The 24,809-nt window shown below is 39.4% G+C and overlaps 1 protein-coding gene across 1 annotated transcript; it reads right to left on the bottom strand.

The window, feature by feature from the left end:
- Positions 1 to 732: 732 nt before the first annotated feature.
- Positions 733 to 24,599, bottom strand: UTP6 (UTP6 small subunit processome component). The gene is made up of 19 exons (XM_059379071.1): positions 24,404 to 24,599; positions 22,635 to 22,719; positions 21,442 to 21,483; positions 20,954 to 21,046; positions 20,219 to 20,266; positions 19,789 to 19,852; positions 17,546 to 17,664; positions 15,789 to 15,866; positions 14,925 to 15,006; positions 14,334 to 14,415; positions 13,265 to 13,449; positions 12,631 to 12,710; positions 12,171 to 12,248; positions 9,432 to 9,611; positions 7,836 to 7,916; positions 7,508 to 7,617; positions 6,631 to 6,697; positions 3,712 to 3,784; positions 733 to 2,266 (listed from the first exon to the last, which is right to left on the bottom strand). The coding sequence occupies exons 1-19, from the start codon at positions 24,493 to 24,495 to the stop codon at positions 2,115 to 2,117; spliced, it is 1,791 nt and encodes a 596-aa protein (XP_059235054.1). The 5' UTR covers positions 24,496 to 24,599; the 3' UTR covers positions 733 to 2,114.
- Between the last annotated feature and the right edge of the window lie 210 nt (positions 24,600 to 24,809).

Genomic DNA, 24,809 nt, shown 5'->3' with positions numbered 1-24,809 from the left:
ATTTATTATGTAATAAAAGCAGTACCACAAGGGTGCCTGGGTGGTCCATTTAGTTAAGCATCTGACTCAACTGCTGCATGCCTTCAGCTCAGGTCTTGATCTCAGGGTCATGAAACTGAGCCCCATGACAGGTACCCCACTCAATGGGGGGTTCTGCTTGAGATTCTCTCCCTCTGCACCTCCCACTCATGAGCTCCCTCTCTACAAATTATATAAATCTTTTTTAAAAGGTGGGGGGGGCACACCTGGGTGGCTCAGTCGACTGGACATCTGCCTTTGGCTCAGGTCATGATCCCAGGGTCCCAGCATTAAGCCGCAAACTGGAGTCCCCACTAGGCAGGTAGTCTGCTTTTGCTTCACCCTCTGCCCCTCTCCCTGCTCATGTGCGCTTTCTCTCAAATAAATTGAATCTTTAAAAAAAAAAAAAAAAAGGTACCACAAATTAATAGAAAAATGACTGGCCACAGTGTTGCAGAAAATTTAGTTAACTCCTTGGGGGGAAAAATGAGTTGTCTTCAGCAAGAGAAAGAGTTTTCAATGAAAGAAATCATACACACACCAAACTATCCTCTGGGAATCAAAACCACCACAAAAAAACAAACAAAAGAAGAAAAAAAAAAAACCCTAGGGCTAATTATTTGCAATAAAGGAGAGACAAACTAAAAAGTAGTATTTTAAAAATTCTTTCAAATTAGTAAGAAAAGAGTTTGTCAACATGAAAAAAGAAGAGAGTCAGGAAAAACACATTAACTTCATTAATATAAAAAAATGCACATTAAAACAATGACATATCACTTTTCACCTATTCAAATAGTAAAAATTTAAAATATAATACCCATTGCAGGTAAAGGTCTGACATTTTCCTACACTGCTTCAAAGTATTCTCCTACATTGCAGATTGGCAAGAACACATGTCAATATTCTTTAAAATACTTATAGCCTTTAATTCAGTATTCTACCATCAACCGTCAATCTCCTGAAGAAATGACCAGGGATGTGACAAAGATTTGTAAGAATTTTCATCAACAGCATTTATAAGAAAAAAATTAGGAATGACAAGGTCCAAACACAAAAGATTAGTAAAATAAGTCATGGCTCATCTATACAATATAATGTTAAAAAGTTGTTAAATGTTTTTAAGACTATTTAACAACATGGTAAAATAACACAAGTGAAACAATGCTAAGTAAAAATACACTGAATGCTTCTACCAGTGACATCAATGCTCAGTTAAGGAATATAAAATTCAAACAGTTGCCTCCCCTGCTCCCAGAATGCCCTCTCTGCTCCAGGCCATCCTCCACCCTTGCTTCTGAAGGCCTTCTCTGCTGCTCTAATCTACTCCCAATCCATTGCCCTCCTTTTGTTGCTGGGTCTCCCCACTGTAGACACTTTTCTAAAGATCAGTCCCAGAGATAGAAGACACTTACATATAATGTCTTTTCTCTCTCAAAGGTCAACTTTTGCCCCCAATACTCAGAATCCTCTTCTGTGGCATCAACAAGCTCTCTCAGGATGTCCAGATCCCTACCTCCTTGTGAGAAAGCTTCTCTTCTTTCCGGCTCATAGTGTACACTCAGCGAATGAATGATTGAGTAAATGATCTAATAGTATACACCTAATTCTCATAATGGAAATGAAGTTTAACTCCAAAGGATGAGGTTATGGGGTACTTTTATTTTCTTCCCGTTACTCTGCTCCCTCCATATTTCCTACAACAAATGGACACCATGTATACTTTTTTAATAAGGAGAGAATAAAAAATGCAAATGTACTTTCTCCTCTACTTTCACAGGCCCCTAGGTCCAGATTAGAGATACTCAGTCTTGACCAGGTATAACAAAAGAAATTCAAGTTTATGATTTCCATATTATCTTGGAAAACATTTAGGACTTACAGTAAGTTCAGCCTTAACAAGTAGCCTCTGGCCACTAAATAGCAATTCTCTTTTCTGGAATTAAGGATTAATGCACTAACTAAATTAAAATATGTCCCCAAATCAGACAGCCATCTAGTCTGCCATCTCTCAGCAAATTGCAGATGAACTCACAATACAAATCTGGCCAGAGGGCTTAAAATACGATTTCACAAATTTGGCTCTGTTTTTCCTCTTCTCACAAATGGCCAGCTTGATGCATAGCATGTTTAGCTACAAAAACCTCTGCTGACTCTCCCTGTAACATTTTCATGGCTCGCCAGTAGATCTGTCCACAATTCTCTGGTCTACCAAGGTTCAATTCTTCTTTGATGTAATCCATCCAAAGATCTTTAAAGGGAACAAAGAAAAGTTACTGTAAACATACAATTAGATCATTGACAAGGCTTTATTATATAAACTTCACTATTTAATATTGATTTAGTGTAAGATTTCTAAGAAACTTATTGCTATTATTTCCCTAAGAGCCCTGTATGAAACAATACCTTTCAGCTTCTTCCTTTTTTTTTTCTCTCAGCTTCTTTACACTAAGGTGTATCAAACATTTTTTTAAATGGAAAACTTCACTTTAAATCATGACAGGGCGCCTGGATGGCTCAGTGGGTTAAGCCACTGCCTTCGGCTCAGGTCGTGATCTCAGGGTCCTGGGATCGAGTCCCACATTGGGCTCTCTGCTCAGCGGGGAGCCTGCTTCTCTCTCTCTGCCTTCCTCTCTATCTACTTGTGATCTCTCTCTGTCAAATAAACAAATAAAAAAAATCTTCAAAATAAATAAAATAAATAAATAAATAAATAAATAAAATCATGACAGTCTGTGTATTTCAAAAACCGAAAATACTAAATATTTTAGAGGGAAGATTTTGCTGAGTCTCTTTGAAGGTGAAACCGAATTTCAATGCGTTCACTCTAACTTTGTTACCAACGCCTAATAAAACCTGCCTGGGTTATTAAAAACGCCATTTTCGGGCGCCTGGGTGGCTCAGTGGGTTAAGCTGCTGCCTTCGGCTCAGGTCATGATCTCAGGGTCCTGGGATCAAGTCCCGCATCAGGCTCTCTGCTCAGCGGGGAGCCTGCTTCCTCCTCTCTCTCTCTCTGCCTGCCTCTTTGCCTACTTGTGATCTCTCTCTGTCAAATAAATAAATAAAATCTTTTTAAAAAAATAAATAAATAAATAAATAAAAATAAATAAAAACGCCATTTTCATTAATTTCACCAGAAGGTCTGCTAAAACTTTGTAAAAACTAACATTTTTTTTAAACCTAAATTTAACTACTAGACATTGTTTTTGAGTTTGTAAGTAAACAGATTTTATATAACATATAAAATGTTATAACATATAACATATATAACATATAAAAATAGGGCAGTATGGCAACAGCCAAAGACAACTATGTTAATTAGCATCCCACTCCCCCTTCTATCAGTCCCACTTTTACTCTGACCTATATTATTAAGCTTTCCCTTACAAGTATCACATGTTTTGAAAGGACCAAACCAAGCAAATTGTTCTCTACTCCAGAGTTCTTAATAGAAGACCCATGAACTCTTGACCTTGTGAACCTGAAATTATAAGCCAAATTACGTCTGCAGTATTTATGCACAAAGTAAGGGAGGAGGCAGGGCAAGGAGGCAAGTTTTATTCTCAAAGAGGGTTAAGGACTGCTCTAATCATACTGATGATTAAGGCTAGAAAGAGTTAAAGACTGTTCTTATCATACTGATGGGTTATACACCACACCTGGAAACAGATATGTCTATAACTGAAGTTTACTTACCAGAATCTACAGATCCAAACTCTCTCAAAGCCCTCTCATAATATTCTCTTAAGTTCGCCATTTTGCAGGATTCCTAACAAACGTAAAAGGACAATCTTGACTCAAAAGGCTAATCCATAATGTCACAAGTTCCTTTCAATCACACTGTTAAAACAGCTACCACCTACTAGGTATCTGAATGGGAAAAGGCTCAGGTTTAGGACTAATACACCCCTCCCCTTATCCAGAGGAAAGTCAAATGCAGCAGTCACCAGACTGAAGTCAATGTCAAACAGTGATAGAGCACTCTGCTCTGATAGCACAGAAAATAGCCTAATTGATTCTCAGCTGGGGGAACATGGGCACCTTCATAGGGAAATACATTTGAAAGCCCTGAAGGAAGACTAGGATTTAAATAAATAAATGGAGAAGGTTTACTCCCTGTGGCTAACGATTTCTTTCTTTTGTATGTCTGGGCCCTGGCACATATTAGCTATGTGCACCTTCAAACTTTTTATATGAAGGCGAAGCATATATAAATACTAATTATATAACCTTCCCCAAGTTTTTAACCCTCTGACCTTAAAAGTTTCCTCACCCATAAAACAAGGATAATGCTATCTCTTACAGCAACTACAAAGATTCAATTAAAATGCTGGCTAATTATGCACCTACCAAAGTAGCTGGTACTAATTTTACAGACAATAAATACTCATTCTTTACCTCTATCTCCATTTAAATGTATTCTCTTTTGTTTCATTTTTCAAAGGAGAGTAAAATCTACAGTTTAAAAATACTCTTATACAGCCACCTAGGTGGCTCAGTCATTACGCGGCTGCCTTAAGCTCAAGTCATGATCCCAGAGTCCTGAGACTGAGCTCCACATCAGGCTCCCTGCTCAGTGGGAAGCCTGTCCCTGTCCCACTCCCCCTGCTTGTGCTCCCTCTCTCACTGTGTCTGTCAAATAGATAAAATCATAAAAAAATTAAAATTAAAAAAAGTACCTTTGTCCAGTCAAGTTAACGATTTCTCATTCAAATCTCTCTTCCCTAAGACTATCATACTATAAAACACATGCATGAAGAGCAGAATCACTGTGTTTAAGATTTTATTTATTTGACAGAGAGAGCAAGATCACAAGTAGGCAGAGAGAGATGGGGAAACAGGCTCCCCACCAAGCAGAGAGCCCAATGCGGGGCTCAATCCCAAGACCCTGAGATCACCGCCTGAGCCAAAGGCAGAGGTTTAACCCACTGAGCCACCCAGGTGCCCCAGAATCACACTTTGTTAAATTCTCAGAATGTCCTTTCTATGCAGTACCTGGCCTTGTAACCCGCACACCCCTGCAACAGGTATCATCACCTCCTCAATGGAGGGTGATACCAAAGCTGAGAACTGCCCAAGACATATACCTATTATGTTATTAACACAAAGCCTGATTATTATTTTGTTATATTACCTCTTGCACTATAAGGACAAGAACAGATAAATGACCCATACAATGATTAAAACTGTAAAAATAAGAGTTTAACCTCATAAGTAATTTTCAAATTTCAAGTAAAAATAATAAACACCAATCAAAATACACAAATAAAGGAGAAAAAGCAAAACTTTTTCTCTGACTTCTAAAACTAACAGATTTAGAAAGGGTGTGAGGAAATAAAATATACTGATATACTTGCTGATTATTGCTCTGAAGTAGTACACTTCTTTTGAAGGACCATCTTATAATATATAAAGAACCATAAAAAGAACTGTTCTCTCCAGTCAAACGAATTTATCTTAAGAATTTCAAAGAAAAAAATGCTGTATAAACAAAATGCTTACAGCACTCTTGTTTCCAGTATCAAAAATCTGGAAACAATCTATACATAATGGACTAGTTATGAAAACTGTGGATTTAAGATTAACACCATAACCATTCAAGATGACAATTGTGGGAAAAACACAGAAATGTGTTCACAAATTAACATTAAGCAAAAAAGAGAGAATCTCCACATGGCACATAAACCAGAAATAAAACTTGAGTGTACACTTGTAAACAAAAAAAAAAGTAAATAATAAAGACTTAAATATGGTTGGCTGTGTTTAAATATGGTTGGTTTTCGTGTATTATTTTTTATACTTTTTTTTTTTTTTTTTTGAGAGGGACAGAAAGATGGAGAGACACAGAGAGGGGAAAGAGGGAGAGAAAGAATCTTAAGCAGGCTCCACACTCAGCACGAAACTCAGTCTCACAACTCTGAGATCATAACCTGAGCTGACACCAAGAGTCAGACTGAGCCACCCAAGTGCCCCTCATGTATTATTTTTTAAACAGAGATCTTCCCGTATTTTCCCTCACTCACAAGTTCAGATAAAAACACCAGAAACATGGGTCACCTGGGTGGCTCAGTTGGTTGAGTATCCAACTCTCGGTTTCAGGTCAAGTCATGATCTCATGGGTTGTGAGATCAAGCCCTGCATCCGGCTCTATGCTCAGCAGGGAGTCTGGGCCTTCTCTCCCTCTTGCCCTCCTTGCAACTCGTGCACACACACTTAATTCTCTTTCTCTCTCTCTAAAATAAATAAATAAATCTTACAAAAAACAAAAACAAAAAAACCACACCAGAAAGAGTTACTCCCTACCCTCTACCTTACATAACCCAATACAGAAGACAAACAGGGTGCTCCCAAGACAGAGAACCAGCACCTCGCCCCACCTGGCAGGGAAGGTCTCCCCTATGAGGTGACATCTGAGTATTCTATTTTCCAGATAGGGACTTTCTCTTCTTTGCTCGATTACCACTCCTTAACCATCTCTATGAAAAGTGGTTAGATGAAGGGACTGGAAATTTATACTACATATGAAAGCTTTTTAAATGACAAAAATGCTGCCATATAGGAGAGGAACCACTAATTCAATTTCCCAGACAAAAAATGCAAAGACAGAATACTTACTTGCTCCTTTTCAAACTGGATTATTTTCCTGAAAAAATCAACTGAAAACGGACGACTTTCCTGTAAACTAAAAAGGAGAAAACTATTATCTTCCACAGAGACAGAAAGCCTCTAATATCCCAGGAATCTAAATCCCCACGCCAGCGCCTCCACAATGCATGGTTTAATAAAGACCCAGCCAGAAGGCAACGCGAGGACTCGACTTGGCTGCCAGTCACTCTCAACACTTCCAGTGTCCAGGGACTTACTCTTTAACCCCACCAAGCTCTTTCCTATCCAGTTTTCTTCCTGTTCTCTTCTTCCTCACTTTTACAGTTTGAAGTTCCCTCTACTACATCTCAAGGTCGTTCTGAAGGAGGCCAGTAATTCCACTTCTAAGGATATATTCTAAGGAAGTAATTTTTAATACGGATAAATAATATTGGTGCAGAAATGTTCACCAAAGCAGTATTACTATGACCATCTAGATAATGGCACATCTACAGAGCGGTGTGCCACACAGCCATTTCTAACGAAATGACGTGCATGAAGAACTGTTACTGACAGCAGAAAGGCGAGTGCAGTGTTCACCGACAAAAGCAGTATACAAAATGTGATTATAATAGAATCTCAAATATGTAGAAACAAAGTTTTTAAATGATATATTAAGCATGTGTTTCCCCATGATTATAAAGAGTTATTATTATTATAATTAAGTTTTTATTTTTTAATTTTCCACCAATGGGTATGAACTGCTTTTATTGTTCAAAAAAAAGACTTTTTGAAAAAATCTCTTGGATTACTTCCTCAGATACTATATGCCATTCATATAATCTAGGTATGGGGGGCTGAATATACGGTTGAAAGACGCGTAATGGTGATGAAAGTTTGTGAGCACCTTTTAAACACAGCTCTGGCCTTTTTGTAGCCACCGCTTCGGTAAGCCCAATCCAAGTACTTATCCTTCAGAGTGACTGAGTCAGCACCTTTGACAGCTAGGAGAGCTTTCTACAATTTAAAAAAAAAAAAAAAAAAAAAAAAAAGGACAAAAGCTGTGAGAGGAAATTTATAAGTATCAAAGCATATTTTCCCAGAACCATCCCAGGCTGCTCAATTAACAGTGCTTTAAGAACATCTGCTATAAAAATAACCCTAAAACTAGCCAACTAGGGAACCTATTTGCTCACTCCCCACCCACCACAAAACTCAGAACATAGGGCCTAGACCTTAAAAATGGCTTCTGTGTCTTCTTGGCTTTTGGCACCTTCACTCCACTCTGCCCAAGAAATCCACAATGGCAGACAGACCTGGTCATAGTGAGAAAGAAAAAAAATAAAAGTTAGAAAATGATGGCTTAGCTCTACACTCTGAAAACTAGTTACCATAAAGACAGGCTCCTACTAAAATACTCAGTATGGGAGCACATGGGTGGCTCAGTGGGTTAAAGCCTCTGCTTTCGGCTCGGGTCATGGTCCCAGGGTCCTGGGATCGAGCCCCGCATTGGGCTCTCTGCTCAGCAGGGGGCCTGCTTCCTCCTCTCTCTCTGCCTGCCTCTCTGCCTACTTGTGATCTGTCAAATAAATAAATAAAATCTTTAAAAATAAATTAATTAATCAATTAATTAATTTAATTAAATTAAATACTCAGTATGTAAAATATGGATTCACTTCCAGTCTGTCCTCATGATAACCAAATTCTCAGGGCCCAGTAGGGATGGCATGCCAGAGCACAGATGGACTTGTGACCAAGACCCCCAAAGTGGTACTCTCCTGTCAGTCCCAGCTCCCATCTATTGGAATACTGCCTTCAGTTACTATCCTCAGGTATCTGTGAATTAAGTATTGAAGGGTCCATAGCTGGTCAGACCCACAGCTACCCAGGTCACATCTCTGCTGTCTAGGACCCACGACACAAGTACTACCTAATCCAGACTCAACTTTCTGACCTTTGCTCATGCCTCTTACTAATATAAAAGGGGTTACCTGGATGGCTCAGTCAGTGGAGTGTACGACTCTTAATCTTGGGTTGTGAGTTGAAACCCCACGTTGAGTGTAAAGGTTACTTTAAAAACCAAATCTTTGACGGGGCACCTGGGTGTCTCAGTGGGTTAAAGCCTCTGCCTTGGGCTCGGGTCATGAACTCAGGGTCCTGGGATCGAGTCCTACATCAAGCTCTCTGCTCAGCAGGGAGCCTGCTTCCCCCCTCTCTCTCTGCCTGTCTCTCTGCCTACCTGTGATCCCTATCAAATAAATAAATAAAATCTTTAAAAACAAACAAACAAAAAATCCAAATCTTTGATACAATTTTAAAAAATAAAGGTTCTGAAAGGCACCTGACTGGCTCTGTCAGTTATGTATCCAACTCTTGATTTTGGCTCAGGTCATAACCTCAACGTTGTGGGACCAAGCCCCCAAGTCAGGCTCATGATGAGCAAGGAGTCTGCTTGTCCCTTCCCCACTGCTCCCCGCCCTGCTCTCTTTCTGAAATAAATAAATAAAATCTTTAAAAAATAAAAAATATAACTCTGACTTAAGTGTACGTACAGCTTTGGAAGCAAGGGAAAACCATACTTTCAATATTTCTTACTTACAAGATATCAAAATAAAACAGGTAATTTCATTTGATGTAGTCATTTTTCAAATAACAAACTAGAAATCAGCTATTAAATGGAAGGAAATTCTTCCACTCCTGACACCTGACCCACAGGCACATATGTACTTTGGGGTCAGCCCTCATCAGATAAGCACACTTCAAATGAGCTTTGGCTCAGTCTCAAAAGGTTTCCCAAACAAAATGAAATACAAAAGACCCAACTCACAGACCTGGGCTTTCAGATGCACAAAAGCTTCTTCAAAGAGCCGAGCTATGTCAGGGCTCTTGGAGTCAATCAGCACCTGCAGCTTCATCTGCCACATGGTCACAGAGTCTCTGAACAATTCAGTCCCAGCTACTGCCACCTCCAGAGCTTCCTTTAAGAAGTCCTGACGCAGCAACAACTCGATCTGGAGAAGACAAAAGATCACTGGAAAATTAACTACCGAAAGCTAGATCATCTAGGCTGGGGGGACAAAAAAGAGACCTCATTTAAGGCAGTTATTTCAAAGCATCTCCACTTAACTTCTGACAATGGCACAAAGTGAATTATCTGAAATGTCTTCCACCGCCTGCTCTTATTGCTAAAAGGCTACCAAAAAATAGGGAAGACGTACAAAATAGAGGGCCTAAATAATTTAGATTGGATGTTTTTAATAGTTCAATATACTAAAACCCTCACCTACCCAAGAGAATATAAAAATCAGACAAAACCAGTATTTATGGGTTGATAATGTAACAGGTTTATTCATTCAAATGGAGTTGGGCATACAATCAACTGGTACAATTTTTCTGAAATGTATTTGACACTATGCAACAAGAGTCATGAAAGTGTTCCTATCTAAACTTGGAAATTTTATTTTAACAAAGATGACCCAAAGCACAAGAAAATCTTATGTGTTCAAAATGCTTAAATCTGGGGCACCTGGGTGGCTCATTGGGTTAGGCCTCTACCTTCAGCTCAGGTCATGATCTCAAGTTCCTGGGAACGAGCCCCACATCAGGCTCTCTACTCAGCAGGGAGCCTGCTTCCCCTCCCTCTCTGCCTGCCTCTCTGCCTACTTGTTTTTTTTTTTTTTTCTCTTTTTTTTTTTTTTAGTTATTTATTTGACAGACAGAGATCACAAGTAGACAGAGAGGCAGGCAGAGAGAGAGGAAGGGAAGCAGGCTCCCCGCTGAGCAGAGAGCCCGATGCGGGACTCGATCCCAGGACCCTGGGATCATGACCTGAACCAAAGGCAGCGGCATAACCCACTGAGCCACCCAGGTGCCCCCTCTCTGCCTACTTGTGATCTCTCCGTCAAATAAAGAAAGGAAATCTTAAAAAAAAAGGCTTAAATCAACACTACTGTAACAAAAGAGGAACAAAACCTAAAACCAATTTAATTTTACAAAACTGTAGAAGAGTAAATAAATGGCAATATGTAATCTGCTCATTCAGCAAGCATTATTATCACATACTTATATATGCTTTATTCAATAATGAGGAACTCAGGCATGTTCTCCACCGCCTGAGGGCCTCTAGTCTAGCAACAGAGATGGTCTAACACTTGCCATGACAAAGAAAGAATCGTATGTTACAAGAGTACAAAGCAGGAGCACCCAACACAGTCTACGGCAACGATGAGACAGGAAACACAATTTATGCGAGGCTTACGGAAGGTTAGGCATTAGTTAGAGAAGGCTCTCCCAACCAGCATATGCAAGAGGCTGAATTAAAGATAAGAGGCAATTTGGAAACAAAAGGAAATCCAAGTTCAACTTGGCTGTAGAATGTAGAAGGTAGAATGTATACTAGAGAACTGGCTGGTGAGGCCAAGGCCATATTAGGAAGAATGACCAGCTTTATCCAAAGGACAGTGGGAAGCCACAGAACAATCTAGGACAGTGGGAAGCCACAGAACAATCTGATCATCAATTTTAAAAGATCATTCTGTGGAGAATAATCTGGAAAAATGATGGATGTAGGAGTCAGGTAAGCATTTTAAGTTTAGAAGCCGTATACTGAGGAACTCTCAACTAAAGGCAAAGGCACAAGAGTGGTGAGGTAGTAGGCTTGGCAAGGGCAGCATCAGAGATTTAGGGAGCAGAGAATGTCTAAATAGCCAGAGTGGTAAATGACCAAACAGTCACAACAGAAAGAGAGCAGGGCTCCCAAAACAATACTCAGAGCAAAGTCCACCTAACTTTATAGGAGGTGACTATCTTGCCGGTATTCGATAGCTCAAATGCGAGCAGCTGAACTCATCCAAGCCTGGGATTTTTCCCAGATAGATGCCATAATGGGAAAGGGGCACCTTAGTCATGGTGTAATGCAGCAGACTAGTACACAGTATATGCATTACCTAGATGTATGTAAAAAATATTTTTTAAATGTTAATGAATGAACATTTTTACACATGTCAAGAACTTTGTAAGCTGTCAAAAACAAAGATCACTATCACTATTTTAAAATCAAGTAAACAAACTCAGAAAGGCTAAGTGGCTTGCCCAAGTTACCTAGCTATTAAGCAACAAAACCCAATCTAGACCACATATTCCCTGAGCACATTATCCTAGTTCCCCTAAAATCCTTATCCACCCCAGAGAACAGGAATGGGTTAATAGGCTTCTTACTGAAATGTCAGCTTCTGGTTTGTCTTTATTGTTATCATACTGATGGTTAATCTGGGTTAGGCACACATTCAAGAAAAGGATATTCACAAAAAGATCAATGGGTAGACAAAATAAATCTCCAACTTGTGACCCCTTGTTCCGAGTGTTTTCCACTATATAACATACCTCCCTTTACTGGTAAACATTTCATTTTTGACATTCACCAAATACTGAGAGACAAACATCATGTCTCTACATCTTCCCTTTCAAACTTCCAAATGGGGTTAGTCATATAACTATATATTAAAACACATGACACCAGCACGAACCAACTGGAATTAAGTACGTGTTACTGGCAGTGAATGTGTCCTTACCCACTGCTTATACTGGAATTCTGGTAGAAGTCTGAGTTCATGTGCCTTCCTGAATGCCGTCATGGTTCTTTCCAGCCTCTGAAATCAGAAAAATCCTTCACTTAGTTACAAACAACCCACTGGGAGTCTTTGGCCTCTGACAGGAACAAGTACAGTTTTGCACATTTCTGAAAACTGAGAGAAGGAACTTGAGGTGGTTTCACTTATAATTAGACCAGTCAAAAAGCCACACCTAGACAGTCCAATAAGAGAGCGCCTCCTAACCAGGTGGCCAGAACAAGGATGCAGCAGACTCAGACCTTCAGAATGACTAGTCACCCACAAAGAGAAAGACCTTAGGTTAAGCATGAAGTTCTTAGAAGCTATCCCAGGCCCCAAAGGAGCCATGTGTCTGCTCTTCTTCCAGAAAACAGTCACCTTCTCATCAGCCACTATAAGTAATGTACCTTAAGTCCCTTACCCTGTCTCTGAGGAACTGATTGCTGGTCTTCTTAGCGAACCTTTCCAAGCAGAAGCTGATGTAACACTTCCACATGGCCTCTGGGAAAGTCAGAGAGATTACACTAATCAAATCTCCAGTCTCTCCATTTAACAGTCATCATACATTTTTTCTGTGAGTGGAATATTCCCCAGAAGAAGAATTTAAACGAGTCTGGTGAAAAAAACTAGTCATTCCCATCACAGCCAATCAATCATCTCAAATACTAGGGGGAAAAGCAACTGAGTAACCAATGAACTGTAAAAACTAAAAACCTCATCCATGTTATACATCCCCTCTACCTTAATACCCCTATATTACAAAATTTGAAAGTAAACCTATGTTAAAAGATAATTAAGGAAGGACAATCTTCTAAATTACTATTTCCTAAGTATCATCTCCCCCAAAGAGATGAATATAAACATCATTACTATCAAGGAAGGTCATAAAAGCTCCATTTTTAACCACAAAAGAACAAGTTGGAATGCCAGGCACACTGTCAACTACCAGAGAGAGATTCCTGAAAATTTATTTTTCGTAACAGGAACAGAAGCTTTAGTTTCACGTTTGTGAACACTATCCCTGCTATACCACAACAAGGTCTGGTGAAGTTCACCTGTAGGGAGAGTCTTCACCGCCTCTTCATACACAGCACAGCACCTCTCCTCCTTCCGGCCCACCTCCACTGCTCTGGCTTGTTTTGTGGCAGGCTGCTCTCCGGCTGGCTGTGACTCCATCTCTAATTCTCGCCGTGCCACGTAATCCCAAGTGAGAGGGTCATCTGTGTGCAGGGCCTGAAGGCTGAAAAATAGTTTACTGGCATTCAGCCCTATGACACAAGACTAACTCAGAGTATCAAACAGAGACAGTTCCCTATGCTCTAAAAATGTACCCTGGACAGACACCCCTTTAACAATCCCATTACCATGAGACAACTTCCCAAAAGACCCTCCTGATACCTTCACATTCACTGCATAAATTCTGTCAACTGATCAGAGTTGTGGCACATTTCTTAGGTTTCGGAATGTTTCAGATACCATTCTCAAATGTTAATTTTCAAGTTAGCTCTCAAAGTCAAATCAACAGGTATGTGTGACATGACAACACTCTTCGAGCCCTGCAGAACCTTATTATATCCAGGCTCTTGATTTTTCTATAATAGAGGCAAAGAAGCAGCACAACCTAACCCTCTACCAAAGCCCTGAAAAATCCAAAGAGCAAACTGATCCGAGTTCTATTTTACCTTCTGTAAAAGTAAGGGGGGCTACCTAAGAGGGAAGTACTCATGAGGCAGGCTGCAAATAATTCTCAAACCATAAGCTCAAACACTGAAGAATGTAACTGCCTGCAGCATCAACTGTAAACACTCACAACGACCACTGGTTTTACGGATAAAAGACATGCCAGCAAATATTTTGATATAAGCTGTAGGATATTTGTTGTTGAATAAAGGCCAATTATTTCCCAAGGGAAGCCCATAAGGGAGTCAAATAATTTCTCTAGAAGGCTTTTTTTTTGTTTTTTTTTTTTTTAATATAAATTACTATGATACAACAGTCCTAAAACTTCGCTTTCTTCCAAGGATTTAGTGTGGCATCTTCTCTCCCCCTTTCTAAACACCTAATCTCAAACTTTTACCACAAGATTAGAAGTAGACATATTCACTTTTCCATGACTTTACTTACTCATCATAAATTTCTTTTTGCAGATCTGTGGCAAAGTCGAACAGCTGTGCAATTGAAAGCAGGGACACATGAAATTCTGCACCTAAAATTTAAATAAAGTGGGAGAGGGGAGTAAGACTCTCAAGTATCATTTTACTCTAAAGTATCACTTTCACTTTTTTACAAGAAAGTACTACTTTCTTGATGTGCTGGAGTTATTTTGTTTGGTTATTTTTTTAATTGAGAAATAAGACAAAACAGAAAAACACATCATCCACTACTCAAGCAAAACCATTACTGATATTCTGGAGTATTCATAAACATTTCCTTTCTTCTAAACTTCTTCCCAGCATAAAGAACTATTCTAAACCACCCGTGTGAATAAAACTCCCATGTGAATAAAATACTCAGTAAACTTACTGAACTGTTCAAGTATATCCTAAGGGGCAATCAACCTTTTCTTAAAGAAACAGGGCACTATTCGTACACAATTTTTATGCATGTTCTAACAGAATTTCTAACAGAAATTTTCCAAATTAGCTAAAGGTCTTTCTTATTATAAACAAAATGTTTCACTCTCCCATCATAAATAAATTTTCAAAACATGCGTACCTTTAATTATGCTTACAGAATTCTTATAGATGATCCGTGCCAACTCGCCCTTAAGGATTTCTTCAGGATAATCAAGATTCCCCTAAAGAGTATTATATTAAATATAACTTAAAAGATACAGCCGGGAACCAGAAAAAGCACTAGGATGAAAATTAACAGTCCTAGACTACCTGTGCCATATGTATGACCTCTGGCAAATCACGTCTCTCTCTCTGGGCCAGTTCCCTCACTTGTAAAATGTGCAGCTTGAACCAGACCACTGATCTTCCAACTGTGTTCTTTCAGGCTCCTAGAGTGATAGCAAGATCACAAGGCTTAAGGCCTGACTCTCTACTTAGACCGAAACAGGTCAGGTTTTACATGCCATGTTTACCCCTCTGTGTCAACTCTTATTTGAATAACAAAGTTCACAGCTGGAAACCACAACAGATGATAGCGAAATTCCTTTTTCAGCTCTAACATTCTAAAACTTCTTTCTTTAAAATTATTGTCACCAAAAAAATTGTGTAAAATGAAAAAGAAAGGAAGCTAGCAACCACACATTTCACAACCCTCAAGCTCCTTCAACCTGTTAATATGTCATTAATGAAACCATAAAGGAGTAAAAAAAACCATTTACCATTCCATCAGTAATAAATAATTTTGAGGACTACTTCAATTACTCCAAATGTCTATTTTTAAGGCACAAAATTCCATTTTTACTACTAAGCCCATTTAATTAAATCCACTCTAGACTCATCTTAAAGTTTCAAAGTTAAGACATTAAATTGGGAACAAAAATAGATTCTAAAAATTTTCTCTTACTCCTAAGCAGATTCAAAACACTACAAATTGTTCACACGTGACAACACATTCGGATCTTACCACATCCATTTTGGCTTTTTCAAATTCTTCTTTTTCTTTCCTCAGTTTTTCAGCATGCATCAACTCCATCCTAAAATACTACACAAGGGAAATAATAAACTAAAAATCTTTGTAAATTTTTTTTTTTAAAGATTTTATTTATTTATTTGACAGAGAGAGATGACAAGCAGGCAGAGAGAGAGGAGGAAGCAGGCTCCCTGCTGAGCAGAGAGCCCAATGTGGGGCTCGATCCCATCCCAGGACCCTGAGATCATGACCCGAGCCGAAGGCAGCGGCTTAACCCACTGAGCCACCCAGGCGCCCCGTAAATATTTTTTTTTTTAATCAGAAATACATTAGATGCCATTTTTCACCTATTAAGTACCAGATCTGGGAAAGTCTGTGGGCAGTATAATATTTTGATATGAAACTAGCAGACATTTATGAGGAGGAAGATCTTTGTGGTGGTAAAACAGCTCTGTATTTTGATTGTGGTAGTGGTTACACAAATCTACACGTTAAAAAAAAAAATGACATAGAACCATATGTACACATCTACCAATGTCAATTTACTAAATTTTCTTATTATGTAATATTATAAAATGTAACCATCAGGAGAAACTGGTTAGTGGAATGCAGGACCTCACTGTACTGTCTTTGTAATTTCCTGTGAATCTATAATTACTTCAAAATTAAAAATCAATAGCAAAATCAAGCTATAACAAGAAAAACTAATGCACAACTAACATATAAACTTGGACTTCTCCAGAATTTTTAGGACTTTGAATTTTATGTTATAAGACATATGAAAATGACAAGTTTTTTTTTTAAGATTTTCTTTATTTAACAGAGAAGAGAGAGAGATCACAAATAGACACAAAGGCAGGCAGACAGAGAGGGAGAAGCAGGCTTCCCGCTGAGCAGAGAGCCTGATGCAGAGCTCGATCCCAGGACCCTGAGATCATGACCTGAGCCAAAGGCAGAGAGGCTTAACTCACTGAGCCACCCAGATGCCCCAGAAAATAAGTTCTCAGAAAACATTTATGCCCCGGGGCACCTGGATGATTCAGTTGGTTGGGCGCCCAACTCTTGGTTTCAGCTCAGCTCATAGAAAGGAACTTGGCTCAGGGCATGATGTCAAGGTCATGAGATCAAGGCCTGTGTCTGACTCTGCACTCAGCGCAATCAGCTTAAGATTCTCCCCTCTCCTTCTGTCCTCTCCTCCTACTCAAATGCATGACGCACACTCTCTCTAAAATAAATCTTTAAAAAAAAAAAGATTTGGGGTGCCTGGGTGGCTCAGTCAGTTAAGTGTCTCCCTTTGGCTCAGGTCATGATCCCAGAATCCTGGGATCAAGCCCCACGTCCAGCTCCCAGCTCAGTGGGGAGCCTGCTTCTCCCTCTCCCTCTGCCTGCCGCTCACTGTGCTTGTGCACGCCCTCTATCTCTGACAAATAAATAAAATATATTTTTTAAAAAGCATAAAGACGGCTGAACCCTGGCCCCACAACTAAAAAAGGTAGGGTTCAGTTTCCTATCCCTCCCAACCATAATGAGCAGGTCAGAGTTCCCATCTCTCACTAACAAGATGGAAGCTGCACATGGTCAACGTGTATTGCTGGCCAAGAAATATCTTTGTTACCTTTTTTCCCAGCAGCAATCCCTACTTATCCCTAGCCTCCATAAATCAAAGTCTTTTTTAACTTAATAAAGAATGTAGGTCCATAGAGGACCAAAACTAAGACATCACTCTCTCATCTTACAGGTATGCAACTCACTTCTTGATAAAGTTTCGGGCACTCTGGATGAAAGCGCAGAGCTCGAAGAAATAGCTGTCTTGCACTTTCTGAAGACAAACGATCTTCCATTTCCCATTTGGCTGCCATAATCCACAAAGCTATAAATGAAAAACATCAGATTTCACTTCAGTAAATCAATGGAGAAAAACCAAAATTTTAAATTCTAAAAATTTAAAATTTAAAAAACAGAAATTTTAAATTCTAATTTTAATACTTAAAAGATTATTTTTTTTTTAAGATTTTATTTATTTATTTGACAGAGAGAAATCACAAGTAGATGGAGAGGCAGGCAGAGAGAGAGAGAGGGAAGCAGGCTCCCCGCTGAGCAGAGAGCCCGATGCGGGACTCAATCTCAGGACCTCGAGATCATGACCTGAGCCGAAGGCAGCGGCTTAACCCACTGAGCCACCCAGGCGCCCCTAAAAGATTATTTTTTAATCTTACCAAAAGAGAAAAGGGATGGAGAAAAGGTGTTTCTAATGGTTATCTGTAAAGTACTGTTGCTTTATTTAGGTACTCTGAAGCACAGATGTGAATGATAGTATCCATGGATACTTGTGTCCTCATCCAATCTGAGATCGACATCATTAAAAGTCACACACAAATTTTAGAAGTGTTAAAATGCTGGAAAATTATGTATTTTAGAATCAATGAAATAAAAATATTTTGCTCTTTTGCTTTAAGTAGTTCATAGGGTTTTTTTTTTTGAATGATTTAATTTTTAAGGCAAAAATTTTATTACATCTGTTGGGAATAAAGGCTTTAAAAAAACAAAAACCTTTGTCTTTCTACACAAGAAATTAACCTTAACATTCTAGCTATTTCCCCACTTAATAAACTTAATATAAGTCAACTATGTCACCAGACAAGACTCATTTTGGTAAAAATGACTCATGGTTGGTAACCACGTCTGGACTAGAGGGGTTGTGAGTGGGAGAGAGCCACTGCTCTGGGCTTTCTTAAACATATGACTCCTGAAGCTGAGCACAGTGCTCTCTGGGATTCGTGGAAGCTATCTATGCCCATCCACAGGTCTTCCAAGCCAGAGTGGCTCCTCTACCGATTCATGTGATCTCATTCCCTCATACCTAAATGCCACCTTGAGGACCAGAGACCAACCTCCCTATTGCTAAGAGTACTCTACCTAATGCTGTCCTGCTGTATCCTTCTGAATTAACTAGTACCAGATGTAGCCTACCTTAGCCTGTGCTGTGTGAACTTGGTTGAGCCTAATACCTGACACTGGAGCACCTCCAATACAAAATGATGTACCACTTCACAGTACTCAAAAGAGAAATCTCTTAGAAAACATGAGTATCTACCGTAGGCCAACCACTCTTGAAAAATCTGTATTAACATATTCCCCTTTATGTTTTTAAGTTTTCTCCTTTCAACTCTTCTTAAATGTGACTGCATCCAAACAGAATGTCCCTCAAAGGACCAGAGTTTATTTGATCATCATCTAAAAACAAACTTAGTGGAGTGCCTCACTGTCTGAGTCAACACAGCATGCAACTCTTGATGTCTGGGTTGTGAGTTCAAGCCCAACATTGGGCATAGAGGTTACTTTATTTATTGACTGACTGACTTTTAAAGTAGGTTTCACACCCAGTGTAGAACTAAACACGGGGCTCAAACTCATGACCCTGAGATCAATACCCGAGCTGAGATCAAGAGCCAGACCCTAACTGATGGGAGCCATCCAGGTGCCCTGGGTATAGAGCTTCCCTTAAAAAATAACAGAAAATTAGGGCACCTGGGTAGCTCAGTGGGTTAAGCCTCTGCCTTCAGCTCAGGTCATGATCTCAGGGTCCTGAGATCGAGCCCTGAATGGAGCCCCACATGGGGCTCTCCACTTGGCAGGGAGCCTACTTCCCCTTCTCTCTCTGCCTGCCTGTGATTTCTCTCTCTGTCAAATAAATAAATAAAATCTTAAAAAAAACAGAAAATAAAAGATAGTTTTTAAAAAATAATTAAATACTTTTTAAAACAAACAAGTAAGAGGAAATTTAGTCCCTCTTACCCACAAATACAATATCTGACCCAATAAGTGGCACACAATATGCAGCGATGAACTAAGAGGCAGCTATTCTGAAACCAAAAGTACCTACACTCAAGTTCTCAGAATTATTTCTTTTAGGTTTATTAAGAAAAATAAATTCCAAAATAGCTTGGAGTCTACATAAAGGGTAGAAGAAAAATTGATGAAGAACTCACCATACCTGGTTTGTTTGAATGAATGGCCAACATGGCAGAAAATACCTTGCTAAGTTGAGCTTTGGTAGCCTGAAAGAGAAAAAGCAATTCTACTTCCTATCCAGTAAAATCATTGTTACTAATCTCTAAGTGATCTGGTACTGTTTCCTTACCAACTTAAAATCCAATGGGGCAAGATCTGCTGTTGTAGAGACATATAAATACAGGATACATTCATGGCTTTCTTCTACCTAAACCACTACATGTAAACATTCCAAATATCTAAAAATTTTCAACTTTACTGAACAAACAGAACACAAAAATCATTTTCTGGCTTAAACGCCATTTATACAGTCATTCAGATAAATAAAGGTTACACAGAAATTCAGCCTTCTTATAAGGCAGACTAACTGAAAGAAGTTATAAGGAAGCAAGAAACAGCTGCCCAATACTCACCCATTTCTTACAAAAGACTATATAGGATAGCCAAAGTTGAACATCATCCTGCAAGAAAAACAATGTAGTAAGCTGCCTGAAATTTAACTGTATACATATACAACTTTGCACTAATTTTTTTTAGAAACAGAGGTAGATTTCAGAAAGGCCAATGTTACAACACATCGCTCAGTCTACATGCTCTTCCTCACTGAGGCCTTAGATCTCTTAAATGTGGTAACTCCATCTGGCCACCACTCCCACCTACCATTCTCTAAGACAAAATGTGTTATCTACCCAATGTGTTCAATGCAGGTCTTAAATGAGGTCAATCAGGGGAAGCAACCCAAAATTTGTCATTCCCAAGTACTCTGCCATTCCTAAAGTACTCCCTATACACTGTATCACAGCCCTAGAGCCCAACTTGAAGAGTATCAAGTGAGTGAGGTGCTGCCCGTACTCTAACCATTCATCTTCTACCTCCAAGTCTTTGATGTACTTCACTTAGAGATTTACCCAAACAAATCCCAAATTTCTAATCCATAATGACGTATCAAACCTACCTTTTTCAGTACCATCCTCAGAGAAAGACCAATTTTCTTAATGGTTTGGTTAAGTGGTTTTAAATAATGATATAATAATTAGGTTAAATATTGACCCACCCAAAAATAAATAATACATTTGAATATTTAAATCTCAGTACATACAATACAAATCTTTACATCTCTTACAATTAAAGATGTTCTGATCACTTACTTTCCATTTTGCTGAAGCTCGTCGGAAGACACCTTGCACCCGGTGTACAATAGAATTCTCAATCTCATCCTTCTTAAATGAATAGCCAATGCGCTAAAAAAGGACATACACAAAGCCTCAAATTAATCACATTTATCTACAGCAACATTCCTACTTGATCTTAAACAGTACTGATAAAACAAATAATTACAAATACTCATTATGAGCACATCACCACACAACTTATCAATGCCAACTGCTTCCCAAACCCAACCTCTAGTTATAGAGCCACACTACTTAATTCTAAAATTTTCCAACTTCCAGGGCCACCTGGGTGGCTCAGTCATTAAGCATCTGCCTTTGGCTCAGGTCATGATCCCAGCATCCTGAGACTGAGCCCCACATTGGGATCCTTGATCAGTGGGGAGTCTGCTTTTCCCTCTCCCTCCATTGCTCTCCCTGCTCATTCTCTCAAATAAATTTTTCCAACTTCCAGAATATCTACTTACAGTTCTCCTTCTCTGAATCAACTCCAAAAGATTAATTTCATACTATGGAAGAAAAACGTACAAAAAAAGAGAAAACAATAACATTTATAACTTTTTAAATGCAAGAAATACATTTAGTTGAAATCATAAAATAAATAAAAATTAAGAATAAAAACAAAATTGGGGTGGAAGCACCTGAGTGGCTTAAACAACTGACTCCTGATTTCAGCTCAGGTCATGATCTCAGGATCACGAGACTGAGCCCCCTTTTGGGCTCTACACTCAGGGAGGAGTCCACTTAAGATTCTCTCCCTCTCCTTTTGCCCATCCCCATGCTCGTGCTCTCTCTCGCTCTCCCTCAAATAAATAAATTTTTTTTTTTTTTTTTAAGTTGTAGTGTCAAGCCTAACACAATGCTTCAGCCATGGTCTGATAAGTGCAAAACACTTTTATTCAAACTAACATCTTCTCAGTGCCTACTGTTTCAATGTCCTCAGTTAACCTGCTCCATACTCTACTTTTGTTATACAGTCAATTAGATTATTTTTTTTCTTTTTCCTTTTTAAAACTTATTACTGAAGTATAGTTGACATAGAGATTATATTTTGTGATGTAATACGCTCCACTATGAGCTTCCAAACCTCTTCCAAATATAAGATTTGTAGTCAGGTCTCGCTTGTTCACCTGTTTTTTTTTAATCTTAGGTCAGAACTTTCAGTCTTGTAACACTGCATCTTACTACTGGGTCCAGCTAGGTTTTTTTATCCAACATATTAGCTATTCTCCTCCATCTGAAAATTGGTCCAGCATTAACACTTTATATTCACTCAAATCTTTCATCCATTTATAGTACTGAAGAATTTGCAGCACACATAAATATTAACTTTCCAACCACCTACTGTTGTCAAACCCACTCTCCTTCCCCCAACCCACAAGAAATAGTATGTCAGTTCTCTTGCTGACATCCTGATACACAGTATCTTTGGCAGTACCTGATCTACTAACACTATAGAAGGAATAAAGAAAAGTTCAGTTTGCCAAGGACTGAAGCCGTAGTTAAGCAATGCTATTCCTGAATCACCTCTATTTCTGCTCAAAAATTACCATTTAATCATCAATTCTAGAATTTCATAGAAAACTCAATCAAGCGCACCATTCTAGAACTTATTTAAAATTTGTGAAGGGAATAAAAAGTAATGAACTTATTCACTTACTTGAACATAATTGATAAAGTCTTCCTTAAAAAGGGCTCTTCGCTGTATTCTATATTCCAGATCCGAAGCCTTCTTAATGATAGCTCTGAGGAGAAAGGCACTTAATATGCAACACTTATTAAAAAAAAAAAAAGGTAACACTTGAAAAGAGCCTAAGTTAAGGAACTTTGGGGGTTTTCTTAGGTTGTTTTTTTGTTGTTGTTGTTGTTGAGATTTTATTTCTTTGACAGAGAGAGATATAGTGAGAGAGGGAACACAAGCAGGGGGACTGGGAGAGGGAGAAGCAGGCTTCCCACTGAGCAGGGAGCCTGATGCAAGGCTTGATCCCAGGACCCTGGAACTAAGACCCAAGCTAAAGGCAGACGCCCAATGACTGAGCCAACCAGGCGCCCATTAAGTTTATTTTTAATATATTTAAAACACATTTTCCAAAACCTGAAATTCCCACATAATTATCCTTAGTAAGCAAGTATTTTCTCACATCATTATTTCTGTGTGCTTAGGGGCATCAGGATGTATTTTAAAACTATCATGAAAATCATCTTAATAGACTGCCAGAACCACTGACATTCCCACCACCAAAGCAAACAATGTTAAGTACTTTACATTATTTATATGTGCTACTAGTAAAGATTTACTTTCCTCCAAATTCAGGTCACTTAGGTTTTAATAAAAAAGTATCTTTTCTAAATTCCTCTTATGAGTTTTCAACATGCAGACTTTAAAAAAAAAAAAAAAAGACCTAGATTGTCCCTACTGTTTCTACCTAGGCAGGTTTATAAGACTACAAAGGACTCACAGAAAGAGATTCATTGTATTTAGCTAGAGAGAACACAAAATGTGTGTATCAGAGGAATTTAACACAAGATATGCAAGATCAATAACTGTCTCTAGTAATAATAACAGGGGCCCTGGGTTGCTCAGTTGGTTAAGCATCTGCCTTCAGCTCAGATCATAATCCCAGGTCTTGGGATGGAGCCCTCCATCAGACTCCTTCCTCATTAGGGAGCCTGCTTCTCTCTTCCTCTGCATGCTGCTTCCCCGGCTTGTACTCTCTCTGTCAAATAAATAAATAAAATCTTTAAAAGAAAAAAAAAAAAAAACAGTTAATAACATTTACTGAACACTCATTAAGAGTCCACACTTCTATGTGCCATTTCACTAACAAATGTTTAAGGCTCCCATAATCACATTACTACAATCACAACCATTGTAAAATGCAGAAACAATCACAGAAAACCATTAAAAAACATTAAACTTAATTCTAAAAATTACTCAATGCCAACCATGTGCCAGATGATGTTGGCCACGCCCGAGGTAGAACACGAAATTGAATTAAATGGTCCCCCCACCTTCATGTTTTATTAGGAAGATTTATCCGCTCCTCCTGGGCTCCCACAGCACTCTCTGCATCTCTAGGGCAGTACACTCTAGTACAATCAACCTACAGCACGCCGCAGTGTAAGCAGAATGTTTAATTTGTCTCCCCCAGCACGCGCAAGGCAGGTAGCTCCTGATACTGGCATCCTAGTTTTATCATCTTTAGAGCACTAAGAACCGGCTCCATGAAGAGCTGTCAGGCGTTTCGTGGGCGAGTGGACAGACCACCTTGCCCCGAATGACAAATTCTAGGCATCAACAAAGAATGAAAATGGGGTTCTTCCAGGTTAAGAAAAATAAACCCAATTAAGTGTCCCCCGCATCCCTGCCCCCCCCACAGACTTCCTCCCCTCTCCTCCCGTCCCAGCCCCCCCTCAGCTCTCTCTCACTTAATCTCCGCATGACTGAACAGTCCAATGCGCTCCAGCTGTTCCAATTCGGGGAGTCGATCTTCTATGCGTTCCTGGATTATCTCCGCCATGAGGTCACAAGCCCACACAAGCCACCGGCGAACTTCTCCAACGCCAACACGCGAAGGAAGAGCCCACCTTCTATTCCGGAGACCCAGCCCCAGCGCTCGCACGTGCTGACGTAACGTGCGTCCTAGGTCCCGCCTCTTCCGCTTCCGCCGCCTCCACCGTTGAAGGCGGCCCTCTGGCCCCTACGGCGGCTGTCACCTCTCTGTGGCCGATTGTGGGGTTGCTGCAAGGACCCCTTAGACGCAGGAGTGCTCACGTGGACCGGAGGGGAGGGAAGAGGTGGGGCGGAGCCGGCGTGGGGGCGGTCCTAAACGCG

Source organism: Mustela nigripes, chromosome 16, assembly GCF_022355385.1.
Source record: "Mustela nigripes isolate SB6536 chromosome 16, MUSNIG.SB6536, whole genome shotgun sequence".
In the NCBI taxonomy this organism is placed as follows: Eukaryota; Metazoa; Chordata; class Mammalia; order Carnivora; family Mustelidae; genus Mustela; species Mustela nigripes.
Note: the sequence above shows the minus strand (reverse complement) of the source record. Positions and strands in the feature narration are given on the sequence as shown.